The sequence below is a fragment of the Entelurus aequoreus genome, linkage group LG14, assembly GCF_033978785.1.
Source record: "Entelurus aequoreus isolate RoL-2023_Sb linkage group LG14, RoL_Eaeq_v1.1, whole genome shotgun sequence".
NCBI classification, from domain to species: domain Eukaryota; kingdom Metazoa; phylum Chordata; class Actinopteri; order Syngnathiformes; family Syngnathidae; genus Entelurus; species Entelurus aequoreus.
In genome coordinates this window covers 8,973,953-8,999,572 of record NC_084744.1, presented here as the reverse complement: position 1 = coordinate 8,999,572, position 25,620 = coordinate 8,973,953, and the positions used below count along the sequence as shown (strand labels likewise).

At 36.7% G+C, this 25,620-nt stretch overlaps 1 protein-coding gene across 7 annotated transcripts in view; it reads right to left on the bottom strand.

The window, feature by feature from the left end:
* Window positions 1-25,620, bottom strand: part of map2 (microtubule-associated protein 2) — a 256,627-nt gene that overhangs the window by 101,141 nt on the left and 129,866 nt on the right. For all 7 annotated transcript variants that reach the window (XM_062068869.1, XM_062068871.1, XM_062068872.1 and 4 more), the window contains exon 4: window positions 503-756. In XM_062068869.1, the coding sequence (XP_061924853.1) occupies window positions 503-713 (211 nt within the window). In that variant the 5' untranslated portion in view covers window positions 714-756. The remainder of the gene's footprint in view (window positions 1-502; window positions 757-25,620) is intronic.

Here is a 25,620-nt window from a genome sequence, read left to right as displayed (position 1 = left end):
AGACTGATGCCAATTAAAAAAGGTCAATACTGTTGAAAAAAAGGCTGATACCGATATTAAAAAAAGACTGATATTAAAAATAGGCCGATACGATTTTAAAAAAGCCTGTACGATTTTTTTGAAAAAGGCCGACACCAATAAAAAGAAAAAAGGCAGATAGTGATACGTCAAAATGCCAAATATGGTTAATATGGATAACGGGTGGATGTGACACAAGTCAAACGGTGAGCAGCATCCGAGAGGCAAAAAGAACAAATGCTCTGGTAAAATAAATTGGTGGGGACCCGTCGTCATGGTAACACCACCGGTGCATCGCTGTTTCTGTCTCCGGGTGTCAGCGAGGCTAAGCTGGGGGGCGGAGAAACAGATTTAAGGTGGTAATTACGGCCAGTGTCTAACAGCATGTGATGGTGGAAGGCACACACACGGGTGCCGCATACCCACGCGGCAAAACGTCGTTACGAGGTGGTCTCACGCATGGTGAAGATCAGACTCCACGTACCTGCCGTCACAGCGTGGGCACCCGTCAGCTCCCCGTTGAAGCCGTTCTCCCTGCCAGAGAAGGGCACCGAGGGCGCGTGGCTGCCGGCGCTCTGGCAACTTCTGTACGAGGACGAGGAGAAACCGTTGGCTCCGTGGGTACCACTGGGCTCCTGGCCCCCTGCTGCGTCCCACTGGGAGGCCCCGTCTTCTGGCTGCCGGTCGTCCGCCATGCTGGTGCAGATGCTGGCGGGGGGAGGGGGCCGTCGGCTCCTTCTGTGAAGAAGGAGACGTCAACATGATAATACGTTCTAAGTTAGACGTGTCAACTAAAGGCCAGAGGACACATCAAGACTGTCGTTTGTCAAAACACCTGCTGGAACAACACCGCTTGTGCCGATTGGTCCTCCTCCTTTTTTACACTGATATCATAGAGGACATGCACTTTTTTGGAATCTTACCTATCATTCACAACCCTTATGTAAGATAAAAACACATATAACTCTTTTTCTATGCATTCTAACCAGTAAATAAACACTAGCAAGAGTCAGCAAACAATGGAGCTAATGGCAGTGGCTCAATTCCGCTGTCTTTTTTTATCAGTAGCAGACTTTTTTTCATCAGTATTGACCTTTTATAATTGGTATCAGCCTTTTTTAATCGGTATTGGCCTTTTTGAAAATGAATATCGGCCTTTTTTTTGGTATCTGGCTTTTGTAATCGTATCGGCCTTTTTTAAATCGTATCAGCCTTTTTTAAATCGGTATCCGCTTTTTTATCATTAACTGTCTTTTTTTTTATCAGTATCAGCCTTTTTTTAATCAGTATCAGTACCTTTTGTATCGTATCGCCATTTTTTTATCGGTATCAGCCTTTTTTATCAGTATTTTTACTAGGATCGGCCTTTTTAAAATCAGTATCGGCATTTTTTAAATAAATTTCGGCCTTTTTTTAATGGTGTCAACCTATTTTATTGTATCGGCCTTTCTTTTATCATATCGACCTTTATCAGTATCTGCCTTTAGGTATCTGTTTTTTTAAAAAATCAGTATCAGCCTTTTTTCCATCAGTATCGACCTTTTTTAACTGGTATCAGTCTTTTTAATCGGTATTGGCCTTTTTTTAAATCAGTATCGGCCTTTTTTGGTATCTGCCTTGTTTAATCAGCCTTTTTTAATCGTATCGGCCTTTTTTAAATCGCATCAGCCTTTTTTTAATCGGTATCCGCTTTTTTTTATCATTAACGGTCTTTTTTTTAATCAGTATCAGCCTTTTTTAATCAGTATGGGCATTTTTTATTAGGATCGACCTTCTTAAAATCAGTATCGGACTTTTTTAAAATAAATACCAGCATGCACTTTTTTGGAATCTTACCTATCATTCACAACAATTATGTAAGATAAAAACACATATAACTCTTTTTGTATGCATTCTAACCTGTAAATAAATGCTAGCAAGAGTCAGCAAACGATGGAGCTAATGGCAGTCGCTCAATTCCGCCTATAAAACCCTCTAAAAACATCCAAAAGCACCAACAATACTCCATTTACATGTCGTGACCTGAATATTGACAAGTATTAGCGATACTGTTATTACAAGCGCTAACGCAGAGGAACTACTTTTAGCGGCTGAAAGTGATCACAGAGCGCTTACTAGCTTATGCTGCTACATTGACATGTTGAGCTGCTGCATGACCTCCGAGTTGGTGAAAGTTGTAATTGTAGATTATAAATCCCGTCTCTCACCTGGATAGTAGAAGGTTGTGGACTTAAACCCACAAGTTGGTCAACTTTGACATCCAACTTAGACCCGGAGATGGTGAGAAAAGGATGAAAAAACCCTTTTTTTTTTTACCTTTGTGAGGATTATGATGAATTGTTGATGTAAAAGGGAAGATATAAAAGTCCCACCAGTCTTTATCCCAGTGAGAGCAGACATTGTACAGTAAGTGATCATTTTATTATGTTTGCATATCTTGTTTAGCACTTAGCAATACTGCTACATGATAGCTTAGGGTTTGACTAAAGCTGCATCTGTTTAGCACACAGCTTCCAAAACTTGTAAATCATCCTCCTTATATTCAGGCTCAAAAATTGAAGTTTCTGGATCATGATTTGCCCCAAAGTAGGATTTGTTGTCTCTCATCAAGTCTGCCATGATTAGTAGTCTTGTTGTTGTTGAATGGAAAGGGAAGGTTGTGATGCGTCTGTGGAATTAATATGATCAAAATATGTAAATATTACATGTTATTATGAATGTTACTAGATACTACATATATACTTACCTTAATGGAGGTTTTTGGATGTTCTTTAAAGCGCGTTATAGGCAGAATGGAGCAACTCCAATTAGCTCCATTGTTAGCTGACTCTTGCTAGCATTTATGTACGAGTCAGAATGCATAAAAAAAACAAAAAAACATGTGTCTTCTTGTCTTAAGGATTGCGATTGATATACAAAATTACAAAAAAAAGGGCATTTCCTCTTTTAAGCTGGGAAAAGTCCACCTTTGTCTTACATTTAAGTGCAAACTGTAGTTTGTTGTGTTAAGCGGCAATGAAAAACACAAATATTATCTTTACATTTCCATTCGTGAGGAACCCGTGGACCAGATCTGGGTCGTAGGTCATCAAAGTAGCCACGCATGGGCGAACACGGCGGCAAAGTCAGCAAAGTTTATTTTCCAGATGATAAGGGTGGCCACCTTTTATATTTCAATTGATACTGTACCAATTCCTAGTTCCTGGGAATAAATACTCAACTGTACACATTTCTGGCACTTTTTTGTGTGTTCAAATGTGTTGATAAATGTTCATCAAATATAAAAAAGACAAACTCTATACAGTTGCCATTCAACCCATATTCAATTGAATGCACTACAAGGACAAGATATTTGATGTTCAAACTCATAAACTTTATTTTGTTTTTGCAAATAATAATTCACTTAGAATTTCATGGCTGCAACACATGCCAAAGTAGTTGGGAAAGGGCATGTTCACCACTGTGTTACATGGCCTTTCCTTTTAACAACACTCAATAAACGATTGGGAACTGAGGAAACTAATTGTTGAAGCTTTGAAAGTGGAATTCTTTCCCATTCATGTTTTATGTAGAGCTTCAGTCGTTCAACAGTCCGGGGTCTCCGCTGTCGTATTTTAGGCTTCATAATGCGCCACACATTTTCGATGGGAGACAGGTCTGGACTTTAAACGGGCCAGGAAAGTACCCGCAATCTTTTTTTACAAAGCCACGCTGTTGTAACACGTGCTGAATGTGGCTTGGCATTGTCTTGGTGAAATAAGCAGGGGCGTCCATGAAAAAGACGACGCTTAGATGGCAGCATATGTTGTTCCAAAACCTGTATGTACCTTTCAGCATTAATGGTGCCTTCACAGATGTGTAAGTTACCCATGCCTTGGGCACTAATACACCCCCATACCATCACACATGCTGGCTTTTACACTTGGCGTCGATAACAGTCTGGATGCTTCGCTTCCCCTTTGGTCCGGATGACCATGAAATGTGGAATGGTCACACCACAGAATACTTTTCCACTTTGCATGAGTCCATCTTAGATGATCTCGGGCCCAGAGAAGCCGGCGGCGTTTCCGGGTGTTGTTGATAAATGGCTTTCGCTTTGCATAGTAGAGCTTTAACTTGCACTTACAGATGTAGCGACCAACTGTAGTTACTGACAGTGGTTTTCTGAAGTGTTCCTGAGCCCATGTGGTGATATCCTTTAGAGATTGATGTCGGTTTTTGATACAGTGCCGTCTGAGGGATCGAAGGTCACGGTCATTCAATGTTGGTTTCCGGCCATGCTGCTTACGTGGAGTGATTTCTACAGATTCTCTGAACCTTTTGATGATATTATGGAGCGTAGATGTTGAAATCCCTAAATTTCTTGCAATTGCCCTTTGAGAAACGTTGTTCTTAAACTGTTTGACTATTTGCTCACGCAGTTGTGGACGAAGGGAAGCACCTCGCCCCATCCTTTCTTGTGAAGGACTGAGCATTTTTGGGAAGCTGTTTTTATACCCAATCATGGCACCCACCTGTTCCCAATTAGCCTGCACACCTGTGGGATGTTCCAAATAAGTGTTTGATGAGCATTCCTCAACTTTATCAGTATTTATTGCCACCTTTCCCAACTTCTTTGTCACGTGTTGCTGCCATCAAATTCTAAAGTTAATGATTATTTGCAACAAAAAAAAAATATGTTTATCAGTTTGAACATCAAATATGTTGTCTTTGTAGCATATTCAACTGAATATGGCTTGAAAATGATTTGCAAATCATTGTATTCCGTTTATATTTACATCTAACACAATTTCCCAACTCATATGGAAACAGGGTTTGTACAGTAAGTCATTACTTTGACTTAGTAAGTCATTATTTTGACTTATTAAGACATTATTCTGTCATTATTATGACTTAGTAAATTACTAAGTCATAATAATGACGTACATAGTATCTCAGGTAACCAGGACTGTTTTGTTTTTACTTTACGGAAAAAATATCGAGATATATATCGTATATCACCATTCAGCAAATGGAGTGGAAAACACAACCAAAAGTTGTAGGCTTCTTCACGCGATGAATCCGGCCTACTTCACCGCAGTCTGTAGTCTATTGCCCCCCCCATGCTGTGGTGGCAGCGACAAGGTGGAGACTAGATGGCGACAGGCCGAGTTACACCGATCCTTACACCCACCCACCCCCTTCCCCGGTCCCCTCCCCCTGGAGAGTCACCACCTTAACTAACAAATCTTCTGGGGGAAACACTAACTGTGAAAGTATCTCTTCTCCCTTCTCGTTGCTCGACGACTTCATTCCAGTTAACAGTGCACCATTGTCTAAATCGTCTGTATTTCCGCTATTGATGTATCATACACTCTCTTCCCCTCTCAAACTCTGCTTAACCCCACCCACCCCCCATGTGCTTTTGAACAGCTCGAGCCATTCAATAAATCTAAGAAAGACAATTTTGTTTGACTACTTGATTAGAAAACTTCCAATACACTAAGACCGTCTACTTCCAAACAACAAAATTGTTATGATAGTAGTTCACAGTTGTGAACAAATAGTTGGAAGCGGTGAACATCGTGAAGAAAACTACAGGGGAGGCAGCTTGATAGTAATAAAGTAAAAATCATTTTATGAAAACAATATTTTTTAAGACTGCCATTATAATTTTGGTTAAGGGAAAGGCTTTGTTAACTGCAAATAAATGTTAACTAAAATCATTCAAACAGAACATGAATCGTCTAGTCTCCTCTTCTGAGGTATTTATCAATAAAAATTATGTTTCCTTTATGGATGATGACAAAGTGAGGTCATTTTTGTGTAATATTGCAGTGATATGGTCTCCCAATCAGACAGTGAGCCAGAGCACACTTTAATAATATACAGTAGGTTTGTGGAGCTGCTAGGCCTTTTATATACTGTAGCAGAGTGCGATACAGACTGATGAGATGTCCGCCGGAGCGGGTGAAAAGTCAATATCTTAATCTTGAAGAGCGCCGCTACATTGAGCTTTTGTTATCGCTCTTCAAAAGTCAGTCAGCAGTGGACAGTCTCACGACGTTACGTTGTGTCGCTGCAGCCGACTGCTACTGTAAAAGTACACTAGAACCACACTACAGTTGGTGGGGGGAGCCATACAATTACTATAAGCCGCTACTTTTTGCCTACGCTTTGAACTCTGCGGCTTATAAAACAGTGCGGCTAATTTATGTATTTTTCTTCTCTGGCCATGATGTTTTGTGTTCAATAGTTTTCATTGAATACGAGCAGAGACACTGGAAATGTGTGTTATCGTTTGTGCTATGGTTACATCTTTTGGACGAGTTCGCTCACTGCATATATTTCCCGTTTGTAATGCCTTGAACCGGATGTAAAACTGTCCATGGCTTTTCTGCTTGAAAGGATTCTTCATTCATCACTCCAAGCAACGTTTGAAAGTTTTACAATATAACTAAAACAATTCTTACTTACTAAATCGTCCCATGTGCGATGTCTGTAGGAGTGTTTTCATGCATATTTGTACGTGCTATCGTAATGTAGTCAAGTTAGCGTCATTAGCTACTATGCTAGCAGGTTTACGAGTGTCTGTGTTAATATTATTAACTTACAATGGCATTATTTTTGTATTGTTTTAGTTTCACAAATTCCTCAGTAAATTCACCAAAACGTAGCCGTGGAGTTATTGAGTCTGTTTAGCTGATTGGAGAGCTAGCTTGCGCAGCTAGTGGGTCCATGACGACGACTTCTGTTTTGTTTGATCAGTCGTTTTACTGCCGTGTTACAGACACCGTTTGAAAACAATTAAGGTATGTAATTGACATAATATTTCTGTGTAAATAACTCAACGTATATATCTGCGACTTAAAGTTAGTCCAGTGCGGCTAATATATGAAAAAATATTTAATTTTCCGAACATTTTGTGGGTGAGGCTTATAGTCCAGTGCGCGCTATAGTCACGAAAATATGGTGCATACAATTATGCGGTGCTAAAATATTGAAATTCAAACTAAATACATGATAAATAATAGTATTGTGGAGGGGGGTGTGGCCTGCGGGCCTGCCGCGGAACGGGGTGTGCAAGGACCGGCCTCGAAGACAACGACAGGTGAGTGGATGGCCCAGGTGGGCCTTGTTATCTAATCACCTGTCGCCTTTATTAACAATAATAATAATAATGGATTAGAATTATATAGTACTTTTCTAGACACTCAAAGCGCTTCACAGAGAAGTGGGAATCCATCATTCATTCACACCTGGTGGTAGTAAGCTACTTTCGTAGCCACAGCTGCCCTGGGGTAGACTGACGGAAGCGTGGCTGCCAGTTAGCGACTACGGCCCCTCCGACCACCACCTATCATTCATCATTCATTCACCAGTGTAAGCTGTACTGGGGGCAAGGGTGAAGTGTCCTGCCCAAGGACACAACGGCAGCGATTTGGATGGTAAGAGGCGGGGAGCCCTCAGGTTTCTGGCACGGCCGCTCTACCCACTACGCCATGCCGCCCCTAAATTAGCAGCAGCCGGAACGAGACACGGGGTTGGAGTTGGAGTTGGAGTGAGAGTGGGAGTGGGAGTGGGAGCCACAGAGAGAGAGACACGGACTCGGAAAAAGGAAGACTTTTTGCTGGAAAGCAAAAGCGGAGCAATCTGTATGCAAATAAAGCAGTGTTGTACCCAGAAATCCGGGCTCCCGTGGCAGTGTGTGGTGGTCCGAGGAACCCACTAGAGGGCAACCTCTACAATTATGTTTCTTTAATAAAATGTCAATAAAATTTAAGAATAAAATTCACCACTTTAGTCCTCATTTTTGCACTTAAGAATCTTCTTCTGGCATTAGCTGCAGACTTCTTCTGTTTGTTGACCATATATGACCATATCACAGCAATTCTCAAATCCCTTCACTGGCTTCCTGTTCCACTCAGGATTGAATACAAAGTCTCCCTACTAACCCACCAGTGCCTCCATGGAAATGCCCCCCTTTACCTCAAAGAACTACTCACCCCCAAATCCTCCACACGACACCTCCGCTCCGGACAGGCTAACCTCCTCCAACCTCCGAGGACAAAGCTACGAACAATGGGAGACCGGGCTTTCTGCTCCGCCGCTCCCAGTCTGTGGAACGCTCTCCCTGACCACCTGAGGGAACCACAGACTGTGGATGCTTTTAAAAAAGGCTTAAAAACCCTTCTTTTTAAAAAAAGCCTTTTTTTTTTTTAGATATATGCATACTAGTTCTAGCTATTAGGCTGTCCTAGTTTTTATTTTTATTTTTTTAATACTCTGTAGCACTTTAAGGTCGTTTACTCAATGTAAAGTGCTTTTTACAAATAACATCAATTATTATTATTATTATTGTTTGTCATTACTGCCACAGGTGGTGGTAAAGGGAAGTACAACTGAGTACCACTGTATAGTCCAGACGACACGGCATAGTATTCCACAAGGTTTAAGTCCGTTTCAGAAAGTCCCAATGGATAAAATGACCTGCATGGTCCAAATGGTGCTCAACACGGACTACAAATGAATGAAAGTAGAAAACACATCAAAGAAAAGAAGATGACATCACTGTCAATGTCGGAGGATGAAGTGAATTTCGAACAGTCCGTCTGTGCGTCAGAGCATGAGTGTGTCGAATTTTTAATTAGGGTACATAAGCTCTTCTGGCCTAAAGGAGAATCGGTATTCAATGAAGGTTTTGATGAGTCAGCTCCAAACGGATCTGGGGATGACAACCCGACTGAGAGCTCACTGACTCTTTCACTGGAAAAGACCTTGCAGTATATTTCACTGTCACCTTTGTATCTATTAGGTCATAAAGTGTAAAAACTGTCCTGCTTAGGATGACGGAGGTCACTCGGTTCTGTGGCTGACCTCCACGTAACAACAAGACCCTCCTCAGTGGCGGTTTTGTCTGCAAGATGACCGACTGACCTGTTCATTGTTCGACACTGGACTACAAAAATGCATTGCCGGTGTTAAAATATATAATAGGACAATCTGGGTCACTGCAGTGACTGAAAGTGAAACCTCTATCATCAACATAGTTTACACATAGAGATGTCCGATAAAATCCTTTAAAATGTAATATCGGAAATTATCGGTATCGGTTTCAAAAAGTAAAATGTATGACTTTTTAAAACGCCGCTGTGTACACGGACGTAGGGAGAAGTACAGAGCGCCAATAAACCTTAAAGGCACTGCCTTTGCGTGCCGGCTCAATCACATAATATCTACGGCTTTTCACACACACAAGTGAATGCAAGGCATATTTGGTCAACGGCCATACAGGTCACACTGAGGGTGGTCGTATAAACAACTTTAACACTGTTACAAATATGCGCCACACTGTGAACCCACACCAAACAAGAATGACAAACACATTCCGGGAGGACATCCACACCGTAACACAACATAAACACAACAGAACAAATACCCAGAACCCCTTGCAGCACTAACTCTTCCGGGACACTACAATATGACACCCCCTACCCAGAAACTCCCCCACCCCGCCCACCTCAACCTCCTCATGCTCTCTCAGGGAGAGCATGTCCCAAATTCCAAGCTGCTGTTTTGAGGCATGTTAAAAAAAATAATGCACTTTGTGACTTCAATAATAAATATGGCAGTGCCATGTTGGCACTTTTTTTTCCATAACTTGAGTTGATTTATTTTGTAAAACCTTGTTACATTGTTTAATGCATCCAGCGGGGCATCACGACAAAATTAGGCATAATAATGTGTTACTTCCACGACGGTTGATATCGGAATCGGTAATTAAGAGTTGGACAATATCGGAATATCGTCTATCGGCAAAAAAGCCATTATCGGACATCTCTAATTTTGGATGATACTACAAATTTGGGTATGGATCCGATACCAAGTAGTGACAGTTACAGCTCTCCTGTGTCCAGGGACGTATTTCATGACTTTATAAACAATAACAAAAATGACAAAACATTTTGTGATAATAAAAAATATCGATGTAATAATTGTAGTATAGACTATATACAGCTGGTATCGTTACAGTGGATATTTGTATAAATCACCCCATTTTTTTTTACATTGTATCCTCCTACGGTGTAGTAAAGCATTTTTAGCTATTCCTCGTCCTCCAGTGATAATGTTACGTGGAAGAAACTTACTCTATTTGTTGCCATGGAGGCCAGGATTAGTTATTCAGAAATAGCTAAAACACTGTTTAGGGACGTTAGCAGCTCGTTAGCTATGTTTTAAAGTGTTCAGTGTTTATATCTTCACCTTTATCGTTAGTTTTGAAGCCAAAATACGTCCACTGTTTCTGCTTGTAAGTGCTCTGTGTGTGTGTTGACACACATTAAAAAAAAAAAAAAAAAGTAATGGTATTTTCAAAGAAAGTATAGTACCTTTTTAAATTCATTATAGTACCGCCATACTTGATTAGTACTCACATACCGTACAACCCTACCCTGTATGCGTGTTCTACGTCAAATAGACTGAATGACTAGACTGCATGCAGAGCAGAAGTCGGAGAGCTTTTAAGAGCATCAATGTTTATTGATGTTTATTTATTTATATATTTATGTCCACTGAGGAGTGAGACTGTATGAGTAAGTAAAGCAAAGGTCTGCCGCACTTGGCTCTCAAGTCCCTCTGGAGAGGCAGTGTTTCCCACACATTCATTTATTTGTGGCGGCCGGCCACGGAAGAATTACGTCCGCCACAAATAAAAAAATTACAAATTAAAAATACAATTTTTTTTTTTTTTGTCCTCTCCAGCTTCTCAGGCAAATCATATAGTTGATGTAGATGCCCATATCGGCTGTTCAGATTTACTTTACAAAAGAGAAGTGTAGGATACTTCTCTTGTTGCCTTATTTGTATAAACACAACATGTGTATATAACAAAGGGTGCAACGTCTGCAGGCAGTAGGAAACACATGGTTAAGTGTAGGGAGTAAAACTGATGGCAGTCTAAAGTTCAAGATTTTTGGAGCTCTTTGTTCAGTGGATCAGATGTTTGATGAAGCTCTGTGTCTATCTACCACCACTACTGTTTTCTGTTTATTTGTTACTGACTGTGGCAGGACACCTCTGCCTCTGTTTCACTTTATGTTGCTGGTAAATAATATGGTTGTAGTAGTAGGCTAAAGTTAAATTATTTAGTATGCACTAATTAAAGGGGCAGAGCTTTATGAGACATTTTAGCTTTTATATTTTATAAGATATGTTTTTTGTAAGAACCACAATTAATAAATATATTTCAGTGAATAACTTATTGTTCAAATCTGTATATAAATATGTACATAAAGTGTTGTAATTATATTGTATAATGGATGGATGGATGGACGTTTAAAACAAAACTGTTATTATTAATTAGTAAGTATACATTTTTTTAGCCTTTTTAGAGAAAATCATATCATTGTAGTAAATTATGCAAATTACTTGATGATGTCATGTGACCACGCCCATAGCCACGCCCCCACCGCCACAGGTATCTTGGCAGTTTATGGGAAACACTGAGAGGCGTTTACTTTTGAGTGAGCCGTGACAAGACCGAGTAGACTCTGCAAAATACAAACATTCCGTCTATTTTTAGTGGAAAAATTTCACGTTATAATGACCAGTCCAAAAAGAATTCATTTATACCTTATTGCCTTTTTTATGGCAACCTCAGCTCATTTGTAAAACTAGTATGCATCTACAAAGACAACTGGAATGTTAATTAACATCAGGATTTGACATATACCGTACTTTCCGGAATACAGCAGTATACAGTCGCGATCAAAAGTTTACATACACTACCGTTCCAAAGTTTGGGGTCACATTGAAATGTCCTTATTTTTGAAGGAAAAGCACTGTACTTTTCAATGAAGATAACTTTAAACTAGTCTTAACTTTAAAGAAATACACTCTATACATTGCTAATGTGCTAAATGACTATTCTAGCTGCAAATGTCTGGTTTTTGGTGCAATATCTACATAGGTGTATGGAGGCCCATTTCCAGCAACTATCACTCCAGTGTTCTAATGGTACAATGTGTTTGCTCATTGGCTCAGAAGGCTAATTGATGATTAGAAAACCCTTGTGCAATCATGTTCACACATCTGAAAACACTTTAGCTCGTTACAGAAGCTACAAAACTGACCTTCCTTTGAGCAGATTGAGTTTCTGGAGCATCACATTTGTGGGGTCAATTAAACGCTCAAAATGGCCAGAAAAAGAAAACTTCCATCTGAAACTCGACAGTCTATTCTTGTTCTTAGAAATGAAGGCTATTCCACAAAATTGTTTGGGTGACCCCAAACTTTTGAACGGTAGTGTACTTGTTGGTCACACAAAACATTCATGAAGTTTGGTTCTTTTATGAATTTATTATGGGTCTACTGAAAATGTGAGCAAAAGTATACATACAGCAATGTTAATATTTACTTACATGTCCCTTGGCAAGTTTCACTGCAATAAGGCACTTTTGGTAGCCATCCACAAGCTTCTGCTTGAATGTTTGACCACTCCTCTTGACAAAATTAGTGCAGTTCAGCTAAATTTCTTGGTTTTCTGACATGGACTTGTTTCTTCAGCATTGTCCACACGTCAGGTCTTCGGGAAGGCCATTCTAAAACCTTCATTCTAGCCTGATTTAGCCATTCCTTTACCACTTTTGATGTGTGTTTTGGGGTCATTGTCCTGTTGGAACACCCAACTGCGCCCAAGACCCAACCTCCGGACTGATGATTTTAGGTTGTCCTGAAGAATTTGGAGGTAATCCTCCTTTTTCATTGTCCCATTTACTCTCTGTAAAGCACCAGCTCCATTGGCAGCAAATCAGGCCCAGAGCATAATACTACCACCACCATGCTTGACGGTAGGGTTGGTGTTCCTGGGATTAAAGGCCTCACCTTTTCTCCTCCAAACATCCATCCATCCATTTTCTACTGCGTTATTTTTTTATATTCAGTAACTCAGTTACCGTTACTACATGATGCATTACTGCGTTATTTTACGTTATTTTTTTATGTAGTATGAAGTGTGTTTTATTGGAGCGCTGCAGTGTCATCGTTCTGATTCCGAGGAAGAGAGACATGCGCTCTGTGTGTGTCTGGGTGTGGGTGTGGGGGGGAGCGTGTCTGATCATAGCGGAGCCAGAAGTCGAGTTTGTTAACATGGAGATATTCTCACTACTTTTCTTTTGTCGAGCACAAAGAAAATAACATATTAGTTCAATGTAAATTGTGCTTTGGATCAAAGATCCCATCTACTGCCCAAAACAGCAATTCAAATCTGCTGAAACAAGCTACATAAGCAACATGCTTCGACGTAGCTAGTAAAGAGAGACAGAGACTCCAATGCCACTTCACCTCCACCACCACCACTTCAGGATTAACTCTGCCTCTGCTCAGGTACTGAATGATGCTGTCAATTCTCTTATATACTCTTTCATTCTAGACTTCTAGAGTGTTTGATTACCACATCACTCTAAAGCAGTGGTTCTTAACCTTGTTTGAGGTACCCAACCCCACCAGTTCAATATGTGCATTCACCGAACCCTTCTTTAGTGAAAAATTAAACGTTTTTTTTAAAAATTCAAGACAAAGTTAAATGTTTTTTTTACTGGTGCACAAAATGAACCGTTCAAAGAACAAAACCAACACAGTGCATAAACTCACAACAAATGACACACCTGCAAATCAGGTGGAAAATTAGAGGGGACATTGTTTGGGGGTATCCATAGTACGTTGATAGGGAGAAGTTTTTATTTACAAGATGAGTCGGGTGTGTCTTGACCTCCGCGGCGGAGGCTCCACCGAACCTCTGAGGCCGACTCACCGAACCCCCAGGGTTCGATCAAACCCAGGTTAAGAACCACTGTTATAAATGTATAGACTGTAAAGTTTACAAACATAAAGAGGGATCCTAGTGGGCCATGCCAATCTTTCCTTATCTCTAAACTAAAACTGGGGAAATGCGTAGAGTGTTCTGGGCTTCAGACATGATTTTGTTTCAGAATTCCTTGAGAGGAAAAAATGCCTGGTTAGGCTTTGTGTATGTAGTGTGTGCCTTCCTTGCTTTACAGCTATGTTGTTATTATGCTGTTTGTTACTTATGTACACTACCGCTCAAAAGTTTAGGGTCACCCAAACAATTTTGTGGAATAGCCTTCATTTCTAAGAACAAGAATAGACTGTCGAGTTTCAGATGAAAGTTCTCTTTTTCTGGCCATTTTGAGCGTTTAATTGACCCCACAAATGTGATGCTCCAGAAACTCAATCTGCTCAAAGGAAGGTCAGTTTTGTAGCTTCTGTAACGAGCTAAAGTGTTTTCAGATGTGTGAACATGATTGCACAAGGGTTTTCTAATCATCAATTAGCCTTCGGAGCCAATGAGCAAACACATTGTACCATTAGAACACTGGAGTGATAGTTGCTGGAAATGGGCCTCTATACACCTATGTAGATATTGCACAAAAAAACAGACATTTGCAGCTAGAATAGTCATTTAGCACATTAGCAATGTATAGAGTGTATTTCTTTAAAGTTAAGACTAGTTTAAAGTTATCTTCATTGAAAAGTACAGTGCTTTTCCTTCAAAAATAAGGACATTTCAATGTGACCCCAAACTTTGGAACGGTAGTGTATGTGCTCCAATCACTCTATCACAAAAAAATAAGAGTTGTAGAAATGATTGGAAACTCAAGACAGCCATGACATTATGTTCTTTGCAAGTGTATGTAAACTTTTGGATCGCGATTGTATAAGCCACACCCACTAAATGTTAGGGAATAAAAAAAATGGTTTCCATAGATAGGCCGCAGATATATACGTTGTGAAATTAGTTATTTACACAGAAATATTCTGTAAATGTTTATTTACATACCTTAATTGTTTCCAAACGGTGTCTGTAACACGGCAGTAAAACGGCTGATCAAACAAAACAGAAGTCGTGGTCATGGACCCACTAGCTGCGCCAGCTAGCTCTCCAATCAGATAAACAGACTCAATAACTCCACGGTGACGTTTTGGTGAATTTACTGAAAAACTTGTGAAACTGAAACGATACAAAAAGTTTTAAGTTAATAATACTAACACAGACACTTGCAAATGTGTTAGCATTTTAGCTAATGCTAATGGAGCTAGCTTCATTAAGATAGCACGTGCAAATATGCATGAAAACACTCTAGTAGACATCACACGTGGGACGGGTTAGTAAGTAAGAATTGTTTTAGTTATATTGTAAAACTTACAAACGTTGCTGGTAGTGATGAATGAAGATCTCATACAAGTAGAAACGCTATGGACGGCTAGAAGACTGAACGGCGCTTCACTTCCAGTACAAAGCACTAAATGGAAGGACACTGCAGCACCTGCAATGAGTGGACTCGTCCTAAAGATGGTGCCACAAAAAAAAACACTATCTGTTTAATGGACGCCAGCAAAGAAAAATCCATAAATTAGCTGCTCCGTCTTATAAGCCGCAGGGTTCAAAGTGTAGGGAAAAAGTAACGGCTTGCAGTCCTGAACAAACGTAGTGTACATGTTTGGCAGGTGAAATACAAAATAAAGACCAAGTAAAAGTTTTGTGTGTTTTAAAACGCATGAAAACTTGAGAACGCTCGGATAAGCTGATTGTGGAGGGAGGGTGTGATCAGCGCGCCTGCAGGAGCAAAGGTCACCGCCTCTGTCGGAGCACCATCGGATAGGGCGAGGCATGTGCTGGTGGCAAGACACAGCTGGCAGTGTGATTATATTTCACAGGTGGTACGTGGTAATCTAATCATCTGTTGTCTTTAACAGTGAGCGGCCGGTGGAGGAGAGGAGGTGGGAGTGAAAAGATTGTTGATTGAATACGTGAACATTAAAACTTTGTTGAAACGGCACGGCTGGCTCCTGCGACGTGTTTAGACGTGGAACGAGTAGGAAGCGACTTCCACACTGATCTAGTAAGCCTGTGTGCAAACAAAATGGTGTCCTTCTAACGAGTAAAATATAACATGCAATCAATTTAATGTGTTTGTCTTTCATGTGCAGTATGTGACGATCATCAGAACGCCCGCAGTACTGGGAGGAGGACATGCAAACATCATCATTTAGCACCCAGAATGTGATTTATCGAGAATGCAACTGTTTTGTGTCTATATTTAGCATGTTTGAAATGTACGTGCAAAGTTAGACACAGATGGCTGTTAGAAAGGTGGCGATCACAGACAATAGACATTGTATCCTCCGTCTTACGTGTGTGAGATCAACATATTTGGACCGTCAGAAAGAAAAATAGACGTTTCGTCTTTTTGAGCAATATCATTTTCTAATTTTATAGACGCCGGATGAACTGGGGAACTGCACTTTTTTTGGAATGCTGTCTATCGTTTATAATCATCAAGACAAGAACACATATTTTTCTTTGTTTTGTGCATTCTAAATCGTAAATGAACGTTAGCAAAAGTCAGCTAACAATAAAGTAAATGGAAGTTGCTCTATTCCACCTATAAAGTGCTCTAAAAAACATCCAAAAACCTCCATCAAGGTTTTATATACACACTAAGTATACATCTAGTATCTAGTAACATTCATAATAACATGTAATATTTACATATTTTGATCATTTTAAGCATATGGCGGCGTATTCATTTTGTATTTATTTAATAACGTTCACTTTTTCCTTCAACAAAAACAACAAGACTACTAATCATGGCAGACTTAAAGAGCTATCATGTCTATAAAAAAAACAGTATTTTTCAAAGGCAGTATAGTACATGTTTTAATTCATTATACAAACCCCAAAACCTGTGAAGTTGGCACATTGTGTAAATGGTAAATAAAAACGGAATGCTGTCTATAATTTATAATCATCAAGACAAGAACACATATTTTTCTTTTTTTTTATGCATTCTAAATCGTAAATAAATGTTAGCAAAAGTAAGCTAACAACAGAGTAAATGGAAGTTGCTCTATTCCACCTATAAAGTGCTCTAAAAAACATCCAAAAACCTCCATCAAGGTTTTATATACACACTAAGTATACATGTAGGATCAAGTAACATTCATAATAACATGTAATATTTACATATTTTGATCATTTTAAGCATATGGCGGCGTATTAATTTCGTATTTATTTAATAACGTTCACTTTTTCCTCCAACAACAACAAGACTACTAATCATGGCAGACTTAAAGAGCTATTATGTCTATAAAAAAAACAGTATTTTTCAAAGGCAGTATAGTACATGTTTTAATTCATTATACAAACCCCAAAACCAGTGAAGTTGGCACGTTGTGTAAATTGTAAATAAAAACGGAAGGCTGTCTATAATTTATAATCATCAAGACAAGAACACGTATTTTTCTTTTTTTTTATGCATTCTAAATCGTAAATAAATGTTAGCAAAAGTCAGCTAACAACAGAGTAAATGGAAGTTGCTCTATTCCACCTATAAAGTGCTCTAAAAAACATCCAAAAACCTCCATCAAGGTTTTATATGCACACTAAGTATATATGTAGGATCTAGTAACATTCATAATAACATGTAATATTTACATATTTTGATCATTTTAAGCATATGGCGGCGTATTCATTTTGTATTTATTTAATAAAGTTCACTTTTTCCTTCAACAAAAACAACAAGACTACTAATCATGGCAGACTTAAAGAGCTATCATGTCCATTAAAAAAAAAACAGTATTTTTCAAAGGCAGTATAGTACATGTTTTAATTCATTATACAAACCCCAAAACCAGTGAAGTTGGCACGTTGTGTAAATGGTAAATAAAAACGGAATGCTGTCTATAATTTATAATCATCAAGACAAGAACACATATTTTTCTTTGCTTTATGCATTCTAAACCGTAAATAAACGTCAGCAAAAGTCAGCTAACAACAGAGTAAATGGAAGTTGCTCTATTCCACCTGTAAAGCGCTCTAAAAAACATCCAAAAACCTCCATCAAGGTTTTATATACACACTAAGTATACATCTAGTATCTAGTAACATTCATAATAACATGTAATATTTACATATTTTGATCATTTCAAGCATATGGCGGCGTGTTAATTTCGTATTTATTTAATAACGTTCACTTTTTCCTCCAACAACAACAAGACTACTAATCATGGCAGACTTGAAGAGCTATTATTTCTATAAAAAAAACAGTATTTTTCAAAGGCAGTATAGTACATGTTTTAATTCATTATACAAACCCCAAAACCTGTGAAGTTGGCACGTTGTGTAAATGGTAAATAAAAACGGAATGCTGGCTATAATTTATAATCGTCAAGACAAGAAAACATATATATATTTTTTTTTAATGCATTCTAAATCGTAAATAAATGTTAGCAAAAGTCAGCTAACAACAGAGTAAATGGAAGTTGCTCTATTCCACCTATAAAGTGCTCTAAAAAACATCCAAAAACCTCCATCAAGGTTTTATATGCACACTAAGTATACATCTAGTATCTAGTAACATTCATAATAACATGTAATATTTACATATTTTGATCATTTCAAGCATATGGCGGCGTGTTAATTTCGTATTTATTTAATAACGTTCACTTTTTCCTCCAACAACAACAAGACTACTAATCATGGCAGACTTGAAGAGCTATTATTTCTATAAAAAAAACAGTATTTTTCAAAGGCAGTATAGTACATGTTTTAATTCATTATACAAACCCCAAAACCTGTGAAGTTGGCACATTGTGTAAATGGTAAATAAAAACGGAATGCTGTCTATAATTTATAATCATCGAGACAAGAACACATATTTTTTCTTTTTTTTTTATGCATTCTAAATCGTAAATAAATGTTAGCAAAAGTCAGCTAACAACAGAGTAAATGGAAGTTGCTCTATTCCACCTATAAAGTGCTCTAAAAAACATCCAAAAACCTCCATCAAAGTTTTATATGCACACTAAGTATATATGTAGGATCTAGTAACATTCATAATAACATGTAATATTTACATATTTTGATCATTTTAAGCATATGGCGGCGTATTAATTTCGTATTTATTTAATAACGTTCACTTTTTCCTCCAACAACAACAAGACTACTAATCATGGCAAACTTAAAGAGCTATCATGTCTATAAAAAAAACAGTATTTTTCAAAGGCAGTATAGTACATGTTTTAATTCATTATACAAACCCCAAAACCAGTGAAGTTGGCACGTTGTGTAAAGGGTAAATAAAAACGGAATGCTGTCTATAATTTATAATCATCAAGACAAGAACACATATTTTTCTTTTTTTTTCTGCATTCTAAATCGTAAATAAATGTTAGCAAAAGTCAGCTAACAACAGAGTAAATGGAAGTTGCTCTATTCCACCTATAAAGTGCTCTAAAAAACATCCAAAAACCTCCATCAAGGTTTTATATGCACACTAAGTATACATCTAGTATCTAGTAACATTCATAATAACATGTAATATTTACATATTTTGATCATTTTAAGCATATGGCGGCGTATTCATTTCGTATTTATTTAATAACGTTCACTTTTTCCTCCAACAACAACAACAAGACTACTAATCATGGCAGACTTAAAGAGCAATTATGTCTATAAAAAAAACTGTATTTTTCAAAGGCAGTATAGTACATGTTTTAATTCATTATACAAACCCCAAAACCAGTGAAGTTGGCACGTTGTGTAAATGGTAAATAAAAACGGAATGCTGTCTATAATTTATAATCAACAAGACAAGAACACATCGTTTTCTTTGCTTTATGCATTCTAAATTGTAAATGAACGTTAGCAAAAGTCAGCTAACAGAGTAAATGGAAGTTGCTCTATTCCACCTGTAAAGTGCTCTAAAAAACATCCAAAAACCTCCATCAAGGTTTTATATACACACTCAGTATACATCTAGTATCTAGTAACATTCATAATAACATGTAATATTTACATATTTTGATCATTTCAAGCATATGGCGGCGTGTTAATTTCGTATTTATTTAATAACGTTCACTTTTTCCTCCAACAACAACAACAAGACTACTAATCATGGCAGACTTAAAGAGCTATCATGTCTATAAAAAAACAGTATTTTTCAAAGGCAGTATAGTACATGTTTTAATTCATTATACAAACCCCAAAACCAGTGAAGTTGGCACGTTGTGTAAATTGTAAATAAAAACGGAATGCTGTCTATAATTTATAATCATCAAGACAAGAACACATATTTTTCTTTTTTTTTATGCATTCTAAATCGTAAATAAATGTTAGCAAAAGTCAGCTAACAACAGAGTAAATGGAAGTTGCTCTATTCCACCTATAAAGTGCTCTAAAAACATCCAAAAACCTCCATCAAGGTTTTATATGCACACTAAGTATACATCTAGTATCTAGTAACATTCATAATAACATGTAATATTTACATATTTTGATCATTTTAAGCATATGGCGGCGTATTCATTTCGTATTTATTTAATAACGTTCACTTTTTCCTCCAACAACAACAACAAGACTACTAATCATGGCAGACTTAAAGAGCAATTATGTCTATAAAAAAAACTGTATTTTTCAAAGGCAGTATAGTACATGTTTTAATTCATTATACAAACCCCAAAACCAGTGAAGTTGGCACGTTGTGTAAAGGGTAAATAAAAACGGAATGCTGGCTATAATTTATAATCAACAAGACAAGAACACATCGTTTTCTTTGCTTTATGCATTCTAAACCGTAAATAAACGTCAGCAAAAGTCAGCTAACAACAGAGTAAATGGAAGTTGCTCTATTCCACCTGTAAAGCGCTCTAAAAAACATCCAAAAACCTCCATCAAGGTTTTATATACACACTAAGTATACATCTAGTATCTAGTAACATTCATAATAACATGTAATATTTACATATTTTGATCATTTCAAGCATATGGCGGCGTATTAATTTCGTATTTATTTAATAACGTTCACTTTTTCCTTCAACAACAACAAGACTACTAATCATGGCAGACTTAAAGAGCTATCATGTCTATAAAAAACAGTATTTTTCAAAGGCAGTATAGTACATGTTTTAATTCATTATACAAACCCCAAAACCAGTGAAGTTGGCACGTTGTGTAAATGGTAAATAAAAACGGAATGCTGTCTATAATTTATAATCAACAAGACAAGAACACATCGTTTTCTTTGCTTTATGCATTCTAAACCGTAAATAAACGTCAGCAAAAGTCAGCTAACAATAAAGTAAATGGAAGTTGCTCTATTCCACCTGTAAAGTGCTCTAAAAAACATCCAAAAACCTCCATCAAGGTTTTATATACACACTCAGTATACATCTAGTATCTAGTAACATTCATAATAACATGTAATATTTACATATTTTGATCATTTCAAGCATATGGCGGCGTGTTAATTTCGTATTTATTTAATAACGTTCACTTTTTCCTCCAACAACAACAACAAGACTACTAATCATGGCAGACTTAAAGAGCTATCATGTCTATAAAAAACAGTATTTTTCAAAGGCAGTATAGTACATGTTTTAATTCATTATACAAACCCCAAAACCAGTGAAGTTGGCACGTTGTGTAAATGGTAAATAAAAACGGAATGCTGTCTATAATTTATAATCATCAAGACAAGAACACATATTTTTCTTTTTTTTTATGCATTCTAAATCGTAAATAAATGTTAGCAAAAGTCAGCTAACAACAGAGTAAATGGAAGTTGCTCTATTCCACCTATAAAGTGCTCTAAAAAACATCCAAAAACCTCCATCAAGGTTTTATATGCACACTAAGTATACATCTAGTATCTAGTAACATTCATAATAACATGTAATATTTACATATTTTGATCATTTTAAGCATATGGCGGCGTATTCATTTCGTATTTATTTAATAACGTTCACTTTTTCCTCCAACAACAACAACAAGACTACTAATCATGGCAGACTTAAAGAGCTATTATGTCTATAAAAAAAACAGTATTTTTCAAAGGCAGTATAGTACATGTTTTAATTCATTATACAAACCCCAAAACCTGTGAAGTTGGCACGTTGTGTAAAGGGTAAATAAAAACGGAATGCTGGCTATAATTTATAATCAACAAGACAAGAACACATCGTTTTCTTTGCTTTATGCATTCTAAACCGTAAATAAACGTCAGCAAAAGTCAGCTAACAACAGAGTAAATGGAAGTTGCTCTATTCCACCTGTAAAGTGCTCTAAAAAACATCCAAAAACCTCCATCAAGGTTTTATATACACACTCAGTATACATCTAGTATCTAGTAACATTCATAATAACATGTAATATTTACATATTTTGATCATTTCAAGCATATGGCGGCGTATTAATTTCGTATTTATTTAATAACGTTCACTTTTTCCTCCAACAACAACAACAAGACTACGAATCATGGCAGACTTAAAGAGCTATCATGTCTATAAAAAACAGTATTTTTCAAAGGCAGTATAGTACATGTTTTAATTCATTATACAAACCCCAAAACCAGTGAAGTTGGCACGTTGTGTAAATTGTAAATAAAAACGGAATGCTGTCTATAATTTATAATCATCAAGACAAGAACACATATTTTTCGTTTTTTTTATGCATTCTAAATCGTAAATAAATGTTAGCAAAAGTCAGCTAACAACAGAGTAAATGGAAGTTGCTCTATTCCACCTATAAAGTGCTCTAAAAACATCCAAAAACCTCCATCAAGGTTTTATATGCACACTAAGTATACATCTAGTATCTAGTAACATTCATAATAACATGTAATATTTACATATTTTGATCATTTTAAGCATATGGCGGCGTATTCATTTCGTATTTATTTAATAACGTTCACTTTTTCCTCCAACAACAACAACAAGACTACTAATCATGGCAGACTTAAAGAGCAATTATGTCTATAAAAAAAACTGTATTTTTCAAAGGCAGTATAGTACATGTTTTAATTCATTATACAAACCCCAAAACCAGTGAAGTTGGCACGTTGTGTAAAGGGTAAATAAAAACGGAATGCTGGCTATAATTTATAATCAACAAGACAAGAACACATCGTTTTCTTTGCTTTATGCATTCTAAACCGTAAATAAACGTCAGCAAAAGTCAGCTAACAACAGAGTAAATGGAAGTTGCTCTATTCCACCTGTAAAGCGCTCTAAAAAACATCCAAAAACCTCCATCAAGGTTTTATATACACACTAAGTATACATCTAGTATCTAGTAACATTCATAATAACATGTAATATTTACATATTTTGATCATTTCAAGCATATGGCGGCGTATTAATTTCGTATTTATTTAATAACGTTCACTTTTTCCTTCAACAACAACAAGACTACTAATCATGGCAGACTTAAAGAGCTATCATGTCTATAAAAAAAACAGTATTTTTCAAAGGCAGTATAGTACATGTTTTAATTCATTATACAAACCCCAAAACCAGTGAAGTTGGCACGTTGTGTAAATGGTAAATAAAAACGGAATGCTGTCTATAATTTATAATCAACAAGACAAGAACACATCGTTTTCTTTGCTTTATGCATTCTAAACCGTAAATAAACGTCAGCAAAAGTCAGCTAACAATAAAGTAAATGGAAGTTGCTCTATTCCACCTGTAAAGTGCTCTAAAAAACATCCAAAAACCTCCATCAAGGTTTTATATACACACTAAGTATACATCTAGTATCTAGTAACATTCATAATAACATGTAATATTTACATATTTTGATCATTTCAAGCATATGGCGGCGTGTTAATTTCGTATTTATTTAATAACGTTCACTTTTTCCTCCAACAACAACAACAAGACTACTAATCATGGCAGCCTTAAAGAGCTATCATGTCTATAAAAAACAGTATTTTTCAAAGGCAGTATAGTACATGTTTTAATTCATTATACAAACCCCAAAACCAGTGAAGTTGGCACGTTGTGTAAATGGTAAATAAAAACGGAATGCTGTCTATAATTTATAATCATCAAGACAAGAACACATATTTTTCTTTTTTTTTATGCATTCTAAATCGTAAATAAATGTTAGCAAAAGTCAGCTAACAACAGAGTAAATGGAAGTTGCTCTATTCCACCTATAAAGTGCTCTAAAAAACATCCAAAAACCTCCATCAAGGTTTTATATGCACACTAAGTATACATCTAGTATCTAGTAACATTCATAATAACATGTAATATTTACATATTTTGATCATTTTAAGCATATGGCGGCGTATTCATTTCGTATTTATTTAATAACGTTCACTTTTTCCTCCAACAACAACAACAAGACTACTAATCATGGCAGACTTAAAGAGCTATTATGTCTATAAAAAAAACAGTATTTTTCAAAGGCAGTATAGTACATGTTTTAATTCATTATACAAACCCCAAAACCAGTGAAGTTGGCACGTTGTGTAAATGGTAAATAAAAACGGAATGCTGTCTATAATTTATAATCAACAAGACAAGAACACATCGTTTTCTTTGCTTTATGCATTCTAAACCGTAAATAAACGTCAGCAAAAGTCAGCTAACAGAGTAAATGGAAGTTGCTCTATTCCACCTGTAAAGTGCTCTAAAAAACATCCAAAAACCTCCATCAAGGTTTTATATACACACTAAGTATACATCTAGTATCTAGTAACATTCATAATAACATGTAATATTTACATATTTTGATCATTTCAAGCATATGGCGGCGTGTTAATTTCGTATTTATTTAATAACGTTCACTTTTTCCTCCAACAACAACAACAAGACTACTAATCATGGCAGACTTAAAGAGCTATCATGTCTATAAAAAACAGTATTTTTCAAAGGCAGTATAGTACATGTTTTAATTCATTATACAAACCCCAAAACCAGTGAAGTTGGCACGTTGTGTAAATGGTAAATAAAAACGGAATGCTGTCTATAATTTATAATCATCAAGACAAGAACACATATTTTTCTTTTTTTTTTATGCATTCTAAATCGTAAATAAATGTTAGCAAAAGTCAGCTAACAACAGAGTAAATGGAAGTTGCTCTATTCCACCTATAAAGTGCTCTAAAAAAACATCCAAACACCTCCATCAAGGTTTTATATGCACACTAAGTATATATGTAGGATCTAGTAACATTCATAATAACATGTAATATTTACATATTTTGATCATTTTAAGCATATGGCGGCGTATTAATTTCGTATTTATTTAATAACGTTCACTTTTTCCTTCAACAACAACAAGACTACTAATCATGGCAGACTTAAAGAGCTATTATGTCTATAAAAAAAACAGTATTTTTCAAAGGCAGTATAGTACATGTTTTAATTCATTATACAAACCCCAAAACCTGTGAAGTTGGCACGTTGTGTAAAGGGTAAATAAAAACGGAATGCTGGCTATAATTTATAATCAACAAGACAAGAACACATTGTTTTCTTTGCTTTATGCATTCTAAACCGTAAATAAACGTCAGCAAAAGTCAGCTAACAGAGTAAATGGAAGTTGCTCTATTCCACCTATAAAGCGCTCTAAAAAACATCCAAAAACCTCCATCAAGGTTTTATATACACACTAAGTATACATCTAGTATCTAGTAACATTCATAATAACATGTAATATTTACATATTTTGATCATTTCAAGCATATGGCGGCGTGTTCATTTCGTATTTATTTAATAACGTTCACTTTTTCCTCCAACAACAACAAGACTACT